The sequence below is a fragment of the Python bivittatus genome, unplaced genomic scaffold (genome assembly GCF_059951505.1).
Source record: "Python bivittatus isolate LINGU-HERP-01145 unplaced genomic scaffold, Pbiv_v1 ctg000020_np1212, whole genome shotgun sequence".
Taxonomy (NCBI): domain Eukaryota; kingdom Metazoa; phylum Chordata; class Lepidosauria; order Squamata; family Pythonidae; genus Python; species Python bivittatus.
The window spans coordinates 113,472,027-113,488,257 of record NW_028277030.1 but is presented as its reverse complement, the minus strand read 5'-3'; the positions used below and the strand labels follow the sequence as shown (position 1 = coordinate 113,488,257).

Sequence of the window (16,231 nt, the reverse complement as noted above, 5' to 3'; positions counted from 1 at the left end):
AGAAGCTCAAGTGTCCTACCTTCCCATTGTGTCCCTTGTGCAAATCATAAAATGAGCAATAATTTTTCCTGATTTTTTTTTTTAATTCTTGTATTTCCATAGGTATCTGAACCCCAACTTCCTCCCATGGTACTTCATGGCCATCTGCAAGAGGTCACTTCTGTTGCCTGGTGTCCATCTGATTTCACTAAGGTTTCTTTCTGGCATTTTGTTGTTTTGTTTTGTTTTAGTTCTGTTCCATTGTATTTCTTTTTCCAAAAGTAAACATGTGACTACTTTCTCTTGTTTTTAAAACATGGATGGCTGTTTTTTAAAGGTTCTTCATTCCAAATATTTTTTCTTCCTGATTTCCTATACCTATCTCCATACTTTCCCTAGAAGTCCTTGGTCCCCAGTTAGCTTCTCATATCCCTTCTCATTATGCAGATTAAATGTGTATATAAAAATCAGTTCTTGCAATATTGTAAAGAATAATGCAATGAAATTGATATCTGATCAGAAGTAAGGATGGTGAGTTTGATACGACTTCCTAAGTGAATGCAGCCTGGCTGATTAGCTTTTTTTAGGCTGAGGCCTGCATTTACTCTGTATATAGCATACATGGGGCACACTATAAATATGGGCAAGATTAGAAAAAAAAATCACTAGGTTTTCAGCTTCATTTAGCAATATTGATTCCATTAGTCAGTCAATAATGGGATAATTGGTGTTATTTAGGAGTGTTCCTAGAAAGGGATGTATGAAAATATCTGCTCCACCCAGTCTGGGTACTACAAATTAGATTTCAAGGGCCATAGGCAGCCATAAATTGCCTACTCCAATCTTTTATATTCCATATTTTAAACAGTGCAATATTTGTCATGCTATTTTACAGATTTCCACCTGTTCAGATGACAACACTGTCAAGATTTGGCATTTGAGGCAAAGTACCGAAGAAGAGACCTGGATAGATAAAAGCAGCTTGGTTGGTTGGACTGATCAAAAGAGAGTGGTAAAACAAAACGAGATAGGTAAGTCCTTGGAATTAATGACAGCTTTTGTCTAATGTGGATTTAGATCTTAGAAAACTGTTATTCACAAAATAAATCATAAAAACATAATTTATCCCTATTTTTTTCTAAGTTCAGTCTGTATGAATCATGCAAATAAAGAATATCAGTTTTACGTTGCAGTATACACTAGTAATGGGAAGAGCTTAAAAGGTGCATAGGCTCTATTGCAATTCTCATACAAATTTGGTCCATGAGTACATTTGCCAAATGTAAAAATTAAAAATATACAAAACTGAAAGGGTAATAGAACTCAAAAGAATATACAGAATTGGATTTTATAATAAAATATGGATATTCCAGAAAATAGAACCTATGTTTCAATCAAAATCAAGGTTTATGAAGTAGTTTTTCTAGAAATAGGCTAATTTAATAATCAATGCAATATTTCAAGTTATTTTAAATCTATCTGAAACTGAAGATGTTATAGGTTGTTTCCAATATCCTAAATATAAAGATTTTTACCATTAGTTATCAGTTGGTTCTATCTAAAGGAATTCATTAATTTCTTCCAAGAATAGAACAGTATCTTTTGAGTTCAGCTTATCATGTAACAAATGAGAGGATATTTCTCCAGTATTTTTATTTTTTAATAAATAATCATACTTAAAGCATGCTTTTAAAAAAAAAACACACACACCCAAGATTTTGGGGATATCAACTCCCCTTTCTAACATGGAGTTCATAAAACAATGTTGAAGGAAGGTACCATTTCTCCAAGAACAAAGTGGTTTCATTTTATTTTATCGAAAAGGGAGAAATACAGTGATCAATTAAAATTAGTCTTGGATAACAGTTGGAATTATTACCTATAAAGAAAAAAAGAGATCTAGGATTTTCATCATGAATAACTGAAGTTCTTGTTCTTTTCATCATAATGCAGAACTTGCAAGCTGTGGTATCCCAGCCTGTTGTTAAACTTAGTTTTATAAGAGGGCCTTCAGTTCTATTCCCTATCCATCATCTATCAACTGCAACTCACAACACAATAATACGTGATAGTTTTCTTTTAAAAAAAGTCAAAAAGTCATATGATACACTTACAAGGAAGTCCCAAATAAAAGAATTATGGTGGTATCTATGAGTGAGTTTTGCAAATGGCATATTTCTACTTGTAGGAATGGCAGTAAGATTGTTCTGTAAACATAAAATTCCTATGCAGGAAACTTGCAGAACAATAGGAGGGTATGTGCCAGTTCTCGTTCATGCTATGAGTATCTCACATGCACATATACGTCATTGTTCTCTTAGGAAACTTTAAAAGAATCACTTCCTATTCCCATAGATAAAGAAGAGGGCTATTTAATCCTTTGGTTTGAAAACTGCAAGTGATGTGCGTGCTGCATCTTTATTGGCAGTAGTGTTATATAAAATGTCTTATCTCCTTATTCATTTTCTCCTGAAACAGCTTAGAAATGGAAAAGGAAGTCCATGAACTTCACAAACATAAGCAGGCTTCCTTTTGAGACCTTGCTTCTTAAACACAAAGCACATGCTAAATGCATAGAATAGTTATTTGCACTGAGTCATTATTGCCTTAACCCAAATTCTATTTCAGGGCTGTCTGGATAAAAACATGCAAGCTGTTTGTATATCCCTCCCCCGCCCCCGTTCCCCTTCATTGGCACAGATAGTGGTGCTTGTGGCTGCCCAGGAATTACATATGCACAAGCTTTGCTAATAAGCTTGCTGAATACTTGAGATTTTAATACAGTAGTGTCTCGTTTAACCGACCTTCACTTATCCGACATTCCGTCTTATCTGACGCCCCTAAAAAAAACACAACAACAAGCATAATTCGGCGACAAGAAAAGTGTGCCGCTTGTTTGTGAGCGTGAGTGTACTCTTTCTTGTTGCTCCTGACGGTGCGGCGTCGCAACACAAAAATCGATTGCAACAGGCGCAGCGGATCGGGTTTTTTTTTTTTTTTACCGCACTCAATCGTTACTGTGTGTTATCTGACATTTTCGCTTATCCGACGTTCTGCCGGCCCGTTTATGTCGGATAAGCGAGACTCTACTGTATTTGGAAAAGATATAGAGATGCTTACCATTTATTTTTATGCTTAAGATGCATAAAAGTTGAGAAGTTCTGCATGCAAAAGGAATTCCTCAAGCAGGGCCGTTGTGCTTTGTGCAACTACCTGATCACTTCAGACATTTTGATTAATTTATCATTTTGTATCTTTTTTTTCTTTTACCACAAAGGCCCTTTTCAAGATACATAGAATTTTTCAAGAAGTAAAGTATTTCTAGAGTAACTTTATACACAATTTCCTAAATAGTAATTCTCAGGATGCCTACTAAGAAACCACAGAAAAATCTCTTCAAATCTGAGTCAATATACTACATATTCTATATATTCTATATTCTATATATTCAAATATGTCTAGTGTGCAACATTGCTTTATTCTTCCCTCATGTTATTTTATCTTCATTAAAGCTGCTTTGTTTCTCTTTTAGGAGTTCTTAGCGGCAGGCATGGTACTCCACCTAAATTTCTTCCAACAGGCAGCCCTCTTATTTCTTCACCACAGCCAGCTGCTTGTGCTCCAACTTATACAGGAGATCTTCCTCTTCCTACCAACACACCAACATCATCTTCCGCCAAGACACCAACCATCTCAATTTATACCTTCACTCCTGCAAAGCAGAAAGCTACTTCACGTACCGCATCCAAACTAGTGCTTCCTTCAAATATGTCCATTCAACAACGGGTTACAAAGACTCCAAATTCATCTCCGACTATGAAGGAAACAAAGATACTTTCTCCACAGATAGCTGTAGCAGAAATTCCTGACACTGCCTTTGCTTCCAGGTCACCACATCTGAGGTCAGAAACACGTGCCAAGAGAAGGCTAGAATCCAGTAGGGAAGAAAATATGTTGTGTCTCAAAAGCTGTAACTGTGTAACTGAGCTTCATCCAGAGTCTAAAAAATCCAGACTGGGACAATTCACTTTGGCAGCAGGTTCAAAGCCTTGTAGAAAAGACTGCCTGACTCTTAATGGACAAGTGCAGGATATTCAAAGCCTGAAAGAGCCTTTTTCTCCTGGAAGTCCTTGTTCTTCTGCTACCTGTCTAAATTTTCCACATCTTATCAAGTCATCTTGTGAGAAGATGGCTGACAAGGAGAATGGTTCTCCTGACAGAAGAAACTGGCTGTCTGATTTGGGAAATAAACTACGAACTAACAAGATGAATAACCCAAGTGGGTCATCCCCATCATTAGGGAACCTAAGCACAAAACGAATGGAAACTAGGACAGGAGCTACATCACCAGGACCTGTAAGTAAATTAAGCATGGTTACTATAACACCTTTGTTAATGTTGATTCTTCTTACAAGTATTACATATTATAGTACAGTAGAAGCAATATCCATGCTACCCTCTAGCAAAACCAGTCTCTTTGCTACAGAAAAGTAGGGAGAGAGTGCTGAACCAAACTTCCACTTCTGAACTTTAAAGATAGTACAAACACCTCACTTAAATGCATCACCCAATACAGTGTATTTTCAAATGTACTATATTTCAATATCAGATGAAGTCAATATTGTATAGCCAAAGAACCTCACTATGGTACATAACACTGGAAAAGATGGGGGAAGTGGTGCATCCTTGGAACCACAGGCAGCTTGAAGAATCTCAAATACTGACTTTGCTGGACAGCTTATTTTAATATATAACCAATAGATGTCACAGCTCAGAATAAATGTGCTTTTTTTTCATATGCTGTCTGCCTTCCTTGCTATCCCTTTTAAAGTCCTTAATGAGCCTTGTTGCTAAGAACAGGAAACAACCCAGGGAAGCAAGTCATCCATTATTATCACAGTTTCCTTTCCTCTTTGGGCGGGCAGGGCAGTTGCATCTGTGAATTCTGTACCAGAAATGGAAATACTGATAACAGGCTCCTATCTTCAATTTGCTAAAACAGAACTAAAGCGTGAATAGAACTGCCTTCTGCATAACCCAACTTGCTGTGTAGGCCAGTTTTTCTATACAGAAGATGTTTGTACATATCTGAATGAATTTTATGTTTGCTGTCTTTTGTTCTGTTCTAAAACTGATGGTCAGGCTTTATAGCATAGATCTATAATGGAGAAGAGGTCTATGGAGAGGATGTGGGTTTTTTCCTAGATGTAAGGCTAGTAGAGGATTAATACACATCCTTTGGTTGTTTTTTTTAAATCCCACCCATGCACCCTAAGCAGAAAAGCATGCTACTCTGATTTGATGGTTTGCCCATTGCCAAAATTCCCTAATCCCAACGGCTTTACAGCACTGGGTTCAAATCCTTGTTCAACTTTATGTAGTGTTATGAGAATAGGCAGTATACAAATAATTGTGTATGCATAAGTGGCTAAATATGTGTCTGTGTACACATACACATACATATGTATGTGTACACATAGATAGGTATGCATAGATATATAGTACCTATCTATCTCTGTCTTGCCAGGTAATCTAGGAAGAGAAAAGTTAGACTGAAATAATGCAATAGAGATAATGTAGATATACTCTCCTGAGATCTATGGGGTAGGATGAGATGTAATAACAATTTTAAAAAATATGCTAGCAAAAGAAGTACCGTATTTTTCTGACTATAAGACAATACTTTTTTCTAAAATCCTTATGCTAAAAATTGAAGGGCGTCTTATGCAAGGAAGTAAGCCGAGGAGAGAACCACACAGTTGCAAAACTGCCTATACTTTCTCTCTGCAAACAGGCTTCCTCCTATTGCTAGCCTCCAATCACGAGTGAAATAGCTTGACTCTGCAAACAGGCTTCCTCCAATCACGAGCCTCCAATCACGAGTGAAGCTGCCCATACTGTCTCTGCAAACAGACTTCCTCCAATAATGAGCCTTATGTAACTGACGTCAGCTGATGCTGAACAAACCAATTGGAGGAAGTCTGTTTGCAGAGACAAGCTATCGGCAGTTTCACTTGTGATTGAATGTAATCAGTTATGCAAAAGAGCATGGAAATAGAGCTGCAGAGAGACGGTTTGGACCTCCTCCCGCCAAGTGTATCAGGTAAATGTTACCTAATTACTAAATAAAAATGTGTTCTGCACTATCTTTAAAATATTGATTTCTTAATTTTGGGTTGGAAAAGTGGGGGTCGTCTTGTACATGGGGGTGTCTTATTGATGGAAAAATATGGTATATGACATGCTAAACAGGAACTTGATTTAACTATTCAATACAATGTGTATGTGAAGTAGTGTTGCTTAATATGGATGCATATTTGTGATGGACTGGAATGGAGGAAGGGGGGTGAAAACGGTGCTCTTGTCTCCAGAGCAACGCTCTGGAGATATACGGAGAAAGCTGGCGCAGCTGCCCTAGACATTCCAGAAGATAGTAGAGACTTGTGCCTGGGAACTACTGGTCAGTCTGAGAAGAATCTGTAATCAAGCGCTAGCTAATAAACCTTGCTGATTGAACCTGCACGGTCTCCAGAAGTTCCTTGGGCTAGGCCTGACAATATTAGTCCAAAATATCTGGGAGGACACAGATTGGGAGAGCCAACAAAAAGGAAATCCCAAGTCAAGAAATCCTTTATAAAACAAGGTGTGAAACATCCATGTCTTAAAAGTTGTTATACTGGTGAAACAATATTATGAACTAAAAGCGGAAGCCGTACTGTTGTGTGTTCCTGTTCAGGCAGCCAGTTAAGCCATCTTCCAGGGTAGTGTAACTCAGCCCCATAATCCAACATTTCAGCCTTCCCCCTTGTACTATTATATATTACTTTTATTATTATTAGACTGTAACCCTTTCAATAACTGAAGTTCTCCAGCAGATTACAGAGGTTAGTTAAAAATATTAATTTATAGAAAAGCAATTAAAATGCAATTGAGAAATACCATTAATCAATAATATGGGGGGGATATAAAAGAGCTAAAAGCCACAATCCCAATATAATATAAAACTTAAAATCAAAGTTTAAAAAGTAAACAATAAATTTCCAAAAGCACTAAACTCAGATAAGTAGGTTTATTATAGAAAAGCTGTGAATCCATTATGAAAGAATTCCAGTGATTGCAAGCAATATATACTGAAATCAAGATTCTAAATTCTTGTGTTTCGTTCTCCTCCCCAAGTGATTCAAATGGGCTAGATACCCCTTCTTTGGAACAGGAGGCCTAGTTTCTGTTTGTCTCCTTTCTGATAGTGCATAGATCTGGTATCATGCTGTTTATCACACTCACATCTTATCACTAGATGTGTACAAACAAACAGCCATGAGTCTGTGTTGCTTTAATTTGGATTCCTGCACTGAGTAGGAAGTTGGCCTCAATAGCAAAATCCAATAGTGAAATCCATTGTTTAAGCCTTCTTAAACTGGTTTAACCACCCTACGCCTCAGGGTAAGTGTGTTTACTATCCTTCTGGCTACTTAAGAATTCATGTATGATAATTAGTTGGCTGTTAGTGTATAGGATTTGACTAGAATGACTGTGGAGAGGACAGAACTGTAAGAATGAAAGCTTTTGTGCTGATAATTATATCTGACTAGATTCCTTTTGTTTTTAATCTCACAGATTATAACTACAATAACGATGAGGAAGATTTGCACATACTTCGAGCGAAAGTCACAGAAAAACTAAAGAACTGTGCTTCATGTTTACCTTATTGCTGAAACGTACTTTATACTACTGCAGATGGATTTAGTTTTCTCCACAAAAAAGTTATCCATACATCTTAATTAAAACTAACACTTTCTATTTTTTTTCTATTTACCCTTTATTGTATTTAATTAGGGCACTGACTAATGGAGAAACAGGCTCAATGAATGAAACAGAGCTAATCCTTTTGATTTTAAGATTTAAGTTTGTTTCTTTTACAGTAAATTGCAGCAAATATTTTTTCAAAGCCTTTTTGAATATACTTTTTGAATATACTGTTTGAATATACTTTTTTCAGCATCTGCTTTTTAGCAAAGAAAAATTTAACTGCTAAATTAGCACATAATGCAAAAGGGAAAAGGAACCATCAACTCAAGAATGGTTTACTTGATCTTCTGCCTTATACTGAAGGAAATGCCTTTATTTTGTGCTTCACAGTTTCCCACTGTTGTATTGGTGTCAAAATGTTGTTTTCTTATAAAATACACTTTTCTTAACATTGCAATTCTTTTTCTTCTTTTGTAATGGAGCAGATAATAAGCAGGAGGGATAAAAACCTACTGTGCACTCTAAGAGGAAATCTGCCACTTGTATTCTGAGGCATGAGAATCACTCTGCAGTTCAACGAGGTGGTGAAAGCTAAAATTTTTCCTAAATGATTGTTTTGTATGAGCTTTTACCCTTTCATAGATCACTCAAGTTCCTAAAAATGGCATATGTTGTCATGTACATCACATTAGTAATATATAGGTGTAGTTAAATGTCTACAAAAAAATATTACTGTAATTTCATATCAAGTGATCATATAGTGTTTCTCTTCAGTTCTTCCCTGACATACAAAGTAATCAGTTATGTGATAGCTAAACAAAAGTATATGCCTGGTGAAAAAAGGGGAACTTTATTTTTAATCAGCAATTTCCGAGGTCAGTCACCTCGGCTCACTACAGAAAGTAATTTGATCCTCTTTTACCACATTTGTTTTAAAATATCTTCCTATATGTACTGACTGGTGATTGCTAATTCAGGTCATATCCACATTAATAATTTGCATGGATGTGATGAAATTCTGTATTCATTTGTGCTCTGCTTTTACACAATTGCCACAATTATTTCTGATTAGCATATCTTGATGTTTTCAATCATTTTTCCTTCTCAGTATTTGGTATACATACTTAACTATGTAACGTATGTACTGTAGCTGCTTTCTTCTATAGATTCACTTGGGCTGCAGAGTATTAGAATTGCAGATATCAGAGGACCCTTGTATTTGCTACAAGTGGTCTAACACAGCTGTCCCTCTGAAACTTCATTTCAGTTTTGCTGCAAGATGTATTATGTAACTTAGAGCTGTGCAGCCTGTTTCTATCCATGTTGACTTAAAAGCGCATCTTCTACTTTGTCAATGAAGCAGTGGGACATCATCTCTTTTTCCCCTTTTTCAGGCAAAATGTGGTGTCAAAGATGATTAAATTAATTACAGAGAAATTTGACACAATTGTGCTGTCGTTTTACATTTGGAGTCTGGAAGCACAAAAATAAACAAAAAATGATGGGGATTCTATGTGACACTGTCAGGATTAGGTCAGCATCTACATAGAAAGAAAATACAATCTGCCCCAAATGCTTAGATTTCTTTCACACATGTAATGAACAGTTTCTCATACTCCTAACATATAAATATCAGAAAATTAAGACAAAAGTTCCTCTGCCTTTGTTGAATGTTTGGCTTGACAGGAGTGTGCTAGGCCATACAATCCCCATTACAATTGCATTTCTGCACAGGTTTTGTTATATTTGTTTTCCATTTCTCCTATTTGTTTTCTATTTCTCCTCTAGTATTATTCCATTAGTATTATTATTCAGTTAAATTGCTTAAGAACTTAATCTAAACACTGTTTGACATTAACAGTGCCAGTCCTGCACCTACAAGGTAATCAGGTATGTAAACTTAAACTGAGTTACGTTTTCTCGCATTTTCTGTGTAACACTGTCTCTGTGGCAAATTTTTAAGGGCCCTGCTATAAGGCCTGGTGTGATCAATTTTAAGGGAAAAAAATGGGATATATTTCTACTGTCATTAAAAAACTGTCTTGAAGCATTGATTCAACCTTATATTTGCCTGACATTCTGCTAGGCATATTAATTTGTCTACCTAGGACAAATTGCAATTTATGTAGGCCAGAGAAACCTAAATTGCAGTCAGCTGGAATTTTTTTTTAAGATATATCAATAATATAAGATCTGCTTCAAAAGACAAAATGGAAAATACATCTGGCGTGTATGTCAATAAAGGACATATACTTGCAAGTTGGTGGGATACAGGCAACAGTACGTTAGCTTGCAAAGTAATCTCAAGATTAGTAATCCTAGTTTACAATGATGTGAGCATGCTTGGAGTAAAACTGGTCTTTGACTGTGCTTCTGATCTACTGGCCAAAGTGTGGCAAAACTGGCTGGTGTTATCCTTAAAATTAGGAAGGAATGCAAGGTATAACTATAGTTAGTAACCTGGTGTTAGTAACCTTTTAAATCTTGCTAAAATGTATTATGTGATACTCTGATTTGAGCAAAGTCAAGCTGATGATCTTATCTGGTGATCACTATGACATATGAAAAATTGTGATTTGGAATGTATGAAGAGTTAATATAAGGAGCTTGCATTAAACAAAGGAAGGAAAGTTTCCTTTGTGAAACTAAGAAAAAGAAAAAGGGCATAGTAGATCTGAATGCATGTGGCCTGATCTGGTGCATGCAGGGAAGTGAAGGTATAGATTTAATTATGAGAGAAGAGGATATATATACATACATACATACACACACACACACAAATATTAATTGTTATCCTCTAAGCTGTAGGTGTATATGACAGTAGGAATTCATAGGTTGTTACTACTTGAATGTTATGCTCCAAGGAATGTTGATAATGGAAGCACCAGATACTGCAACATTCTGAATCAATATAGTCTGGGAGAAAATTTATTCTGTTAGGTGACTTGAATGAATGAATGGGAAAGAGGTGATAGAGTACAGAAAAAAATATTGGGCCATTTGGAGACCCAAGAATTAATAAGAATGGTGAATGTGGTTAAGCATCTGCTTAGAAGAAGGTCAATTTCAAATACATGGTTTAAGCATAAGGCTGTGTGTATATATGGAAAGGAATAAGGAATAAATAAGAATGATTGATTTGGTAGTTTATAATGAGAGACTGTAAGAATTAGTGAAGGATACGGGGGGGGCAGTGACAAAATGTGAATGTGGAACAGACATTGTGAAGAGTAATCTTGGGAGAAAAAGAAGTGATAGTATCTGAAGTGAAAGCAAAATGACTGAAGAAAGTATGTATCATGTATGAAAAAGTAGTTGCCAAGAAGATTTATTAAAAAGGAAGTCCTAAATGCTGTGAGAATGTTGAAAACTAATAAGCATGCAGGTATAGCTGGAGAAATGTTAATACAGTGGTACCTCGGGTCACGAACTTAATTTGTTCTACGACTCTGGTCACGACCTGAATCAAATTTTCCTGTAAGTTCAATGTAAATACGGTTAATCCGTTCTGAACCATATGTATTTTTTTTTTAAACCACAAAAATATGAAACAAAGTACAGTACAGTATGAAGAGAGAACGCTAACCTTGCTTGAGGCGACTTCTGGCATGGAGGACAGGAAGGCGGGTGGGGAGGCGGTTATTGTTTGGAGAGAGAGTCCCCCTCGCCTACAGGAAGCGACGACCATGTGTCACAGCAGGGAAAATGGCCGCGGGTCGTGTTCGTCACCCGATGCGGAGTTCGCGGACGGAAGCAAAATTTTGCGAACGGTGCTGTTTGTGAACCGAATTGTTCGTGAACAGAAGCGTTCGTGAACCGAGGTACCACTGTATATGGATATACTTTGCTTAGGAAGTGGTTGTGTGTGATGTCTTCATCTGTGCTACTGGAAGAATACCATTATTGTTTTCTTATATAAAGGGAAAAGTAGCACAAGTGATACAAGTACAGGGGGATTACTTTACTAAATGTGTCTGGGAAATTGTTTGACAGAATTCTGATTGGAAGGGTATGAGAGGTAAGCAAAAGGAGGGAGGTAAAGTTTTATGTCAGATAAGAGATGTGCAGACCAGGTTTTTGGTCTTTAGATGGTCACTGAGAAATATACAAATATTTTATTGTCTGTCTGTGAGTCAGAGAAAATGTATTCTAACTTTAATAGGACTTAATTCTGGAATGTTTTGCATGAACATGGAGTTGGTTGGTTGCTGAATGCAATAAGAATGGGATATGATTGAAGTAAAGTATGCAGGAATGTTAATAAAATGCTTAGTGAATAGCTTAATATTGAGGAGAGAATAAGGATTGTGATGTCCTCTTGTTTTAATGTATTTATGGATAAATGTACAAGGAATGCTTGTAGTAATGTTAGGGATGTTAGCTTGGGACATGAATATATGTATGCTTTTTTATGTAGATGATACATAAAATGTACTTTTTTATGCAGATAATACCATGGCTGAGAATCTGAATGATTTGCAGTGAATATTACATTTTATGATACAAGAATGAGAAGCATGGATCTGAAAATTAATGTATCAAAGACCAAGCTCATTATATTTGAAAGAGATGGTGGATAGTATATGGTCTTTTGTAAGGAATAAATGTTGAAAGTGCAAATGGCTGTGTATGAGTAATGTTTGGAAGTAAGGGTTAGATATGTTGGGGAAACAAAAGTAGGGAATGAATCACAAAACAAATACGTGAAGAAAAATCAGTAGGATGAATGAAAGAGAACATTGAGAGTCATCATTGGAGTTGATGAGCTCATCAAAAGAAAGGTGAGAAGTTGAAAGAAGCTGCAATGTACAGTATGTGTGAATTAAGTTTATGGATCTAGTGGAAGCAAAGATAATTCATAAGCATGGAAAGATATGACTGGCATTGGTGTTAGCTATATTTCCTTTCCTTTTTCTTATCTCATGCTTTTCATTTCTTTTTTCTGCTGTTTCTTACTCATTTTCTGTGTTTCACATAATGTTGCTTATTCTCAAACGGAACAGAATAATGGATATGTTAAAGTTTGCAACATAAAACCAAGCTCTCAGAAATGTTCATTATGAGAGATAAAAACATTTTTTGCAGATCAATATTGTCTTTAAACAATAATTTATGTCATAAGAACAGCAGAGAACTGCAACATTGCATCAAAGTTTCATGAAATGTCTAAACTAATTAATTTAAAAATGCCATCAGTATTCATTCACTACTTCAGAGTACTGAAAATGTTAATGTTAATTTTTTGTTAACCAAAATTTCCTTGCATATGTTCTCTAGAATTCGCTTATCAACTTGATAAGTAAGTAGTAACAATAGAAGAAAATATATGTAGCTCAGGGCTGAACTGTGGAGTCCTTGGGGTTCTCTAAGCTCGGTTGTTTTCTTGCAAACGTTTCATTTCATTCAGTACTTCAGAGTACTGAAGATGTTACCTAGCTGGGTAACGAAACATTTGCAAGAAAACAACCAAGCTCAGAGAACCTCAAGGACTCCACAAGTAAGTAGTAATATGTAAAAAGCTGCAACTTGTATGGTTGGAAAGTATTTGTCCCCCATATTTGTTGGATTCAGTTCCAGTCAGCATGAATTTGCCAGAGGAACTAGAGCGCAGGAACATGTGGAGCCCCACAGTTGCCCAGTCTCTTGTTTAGAGTTTACAGGATCTAGGCACGTAGGCAGCTCCCTTACATCAATATGGTAATATTGTCAATGCCTTTCAGCATTTTCTGTTCCAGTATTCCCTAACCATTGGTCTTCCAGATGTAATACAAATCAGTTCCCACAATTCCCTGCCAGCCTAGAATTATGATACTATTTTATGCTGCCCAGTCACTTTGTGTGAGATGGGTGGCTATATAAATGTGACAAATAAATAAAATACAATCTAATACATGTATAAGGCACTAGATTGGGGAAAACTACCCTACTTCAACAGTTAGAAGCTCTTCAGGGTCTCAGTAGAGCTCTTCCCCTTACCTGTTGTTTGATTCTTTTAATGAGAGGTTATGGAGATAGGACGATGGCCCTTGAAGCATATGCTTCACTGCTGTTTCTCCCCAGTCAGTTTAAATAGTCTGGTGGTCTAAAGACTGATTTGTTTAGTCAGAACTATTTTTTTAAATTTATCTACAAACTGAGTTTATACTTAAGTCAGACTCAACAAAACTTATAGATATGATGAAATGTCCTTGTATATTACAACATCGGGGGGGGGGGTTGGCAATCAGTATCCTACTGAACCTTTGCTGCCACTGACTTCAATGGAACTGTAACTCCTATGGCTAGTCTAATGCTGAACTTGGGTGGTGTTTGCCAGAAGAGGAATTTTCCAAGGGAGGCTTCAAAAAAGTTTCCAAGAATGAACAATAGGTATTTCTACAATTGGGGAATAGGGCAGAAGAGAGAGGTAAGCTGTTAAATCTCTTTATGGCTATGTATTTTGGGGGGGAGAGGGGGGTATGATTTGTAGAGGACAAGATTGTAGCAGATAAAATAATAGAAAACAGTTGTTCACTAGTACTTAATCTCTTTCCTAGAACCTACATTTTTATCTGGCCTCAGTCCTGTGAGATTAAAAACATTTCATAATAAATACCTCTGAGCATGTGCAAAGTATTTGGTGTGTTTCCCTTGAGCTAGGAAGATCCAGCTTCTAATATAGCTTTCCTTATATCAGGCTGATGTAAAATACATGTTGGAATCTGGATTAGGATTGTGATAGTAGTTTCCTTTTCATCCCAAAATGGAGAACAGAGTATTTGGAATAAAAGGTGAGATGAAGTTTATGTTTGCCTTGCATCAAGACAAATATTGCATCTGATAAAAGTTAAAAGAAACAAAAACCTGGCACTAAATCCCTCCATGGATATAACGTTGTGCATATATACTTTCATGTCAAGGAATTTCATGTTAGGAATGTTGTCCCACCAGCCAGGCAAGACCTTCTTACAAGCCAAACTATGCAAGTTTGGGTGTTGTTTACAGGCTCTAAATCTTACACTCCATTTGTGTGGCCATACCCTGACATGCCCTTTTTCACTTGCTCTTATCAGTTTTTGTCCAGTGTTGCATGCTTCTTCAGAAACAAGATCAGCCTCACAAACTTGGGATTTTCTCTCCCCTTAATACATTTTATTGGCAAAAGTTTCTTTGCTAAGCTGATGTTAAAGTGTGAGAAACCGTGCTGTGCATCTGGTCACCCTAGCAAATAGCTCTTTCTTTCCCCCCAGCTTGTGTGTTTTTATCTACTTACTACTGTGGAGATGATATTACATATTCCTTCCAAAGCATTGCTGCTTTTGTTAAAAAGAAATCAAAGTCAAAGTTTCAATATGTGTGGTTTCATGTAATGTGTAATTTGAATGCTGTTGTGCATGTAGATAATTATTTTGACATTTAACTTCACTTGTTCATAAATACTGTATGCTGTTTGTTTAAAACATGGATTTTAAAAATCACAAAAGCAACATTATTGAAGTAGATCTTGAAATACTCACATTTGGTATCTGAGATCAGAATGAGAATTCCATGTAGCTATTTGCTCACACAGCATTGTAATAACAACAACAATAGCCATTTTTTGTATGCAGGAATTCTAATCAGTGGCACATATTCTCAATTACAGTAAGAGGACTGAGGAACAGTTTCTTCCAGAATAGTCCTTAAGGAATTAATATTAAATACAGAAGTTAGAACTGGGTTTCATTAATTTTGGCTATGTTGTCTGTGGATCATACCATGGCTAGTAGTTATCCTATTATTATCTGGCTGATTTTATATGTAAAATCCTAGCAATACCTGCTCCACTCAATTTGTCTACAAGTTTACCTAAAATAATTGTTCCTTGCATATTGGGTAAAGTATCTTTTGTTTGCAGTTGCTCATTGGGGGATTTCCTTCCGCTCCCCATGTCTATTTGCAGAGGCAAAAAAATGGCTTTAGTTGGCACTGAGGTTATCCAGATGAACTGACTTTCCTTGAGTGGGACCAGACAGATGGAAAAGGAGTGGGATGTGTTATGTGGATAAGCTGTAGCATCAGAAGGAATTCTAGGTTCTATTTCTGGCTGGTTCACATATGAAGAAAGGATCTGGGCTGTCAGTGTGGTCTGTTGTAGCTTATTCTTTTTAATGCAGATTAATTTGAAATAATAGCTTCACAGTGATTCTATCCAGCCACACCTATATATTCACCTCTTTGGTCCATCAGTTGCATAATATGAAGATGGCCATTTTGTTTATTGTTCAATTCAAAGGTAAGTCAGCAGACAGTTCTCTGTTCAAGATATCCTTTATTTCAAGAGTTCCTTGTCTGAATATGGTATAAAGAAGCACAGGGAGGGTAGGCAACAGCTGTGATATTACCCATCCCCTAAGCAACAGTCTGAGGAGGCCTGTTATTTTCTTGTGACAATCTTACCCACTATGGTGAGATGCATATTTCCATTTAAATTATTTCTAGCTGTGCTTCTCTAAAAATTACCATTGAATGTATGGGTGTGAAG

The 16,231-nt window shown here is 36.4% G+C and overlaps 1 protein-coding gene across 1 annotated transcript in view; it reads left to right on the top strand.

Annotated features, from left to right (window-relative positions):
- Positions 1-10,075, top strand: part of DTL (denticleless E3 ubiquitin protein ligase adapter) — a 45,968-nt gene extending 35,893 nt beyond the window's left edge. The window contains exons 12-15 of the mRNA XM_007426871.3: positions 103-192; positions 875-1,010; positions 3,512-4,335; positions 7,597-10,075. Coding sequence (XP_007426933.1) covers positions 103-192; positions 875-1,010; positions 3,512-4,335; positions 7,597-7,662 — 1,116 coding nt within the window. The 3' untranslated portion in view covers positions 7,663-10,075. The remainder of the gene's footprint in view (positions 1-102; positions 193-874; positions 1,011-3,511; positions 4,336-7,596) is intronic.
- Positions 10,076-16,231: the final 6,156 nt, after the last annotated feature.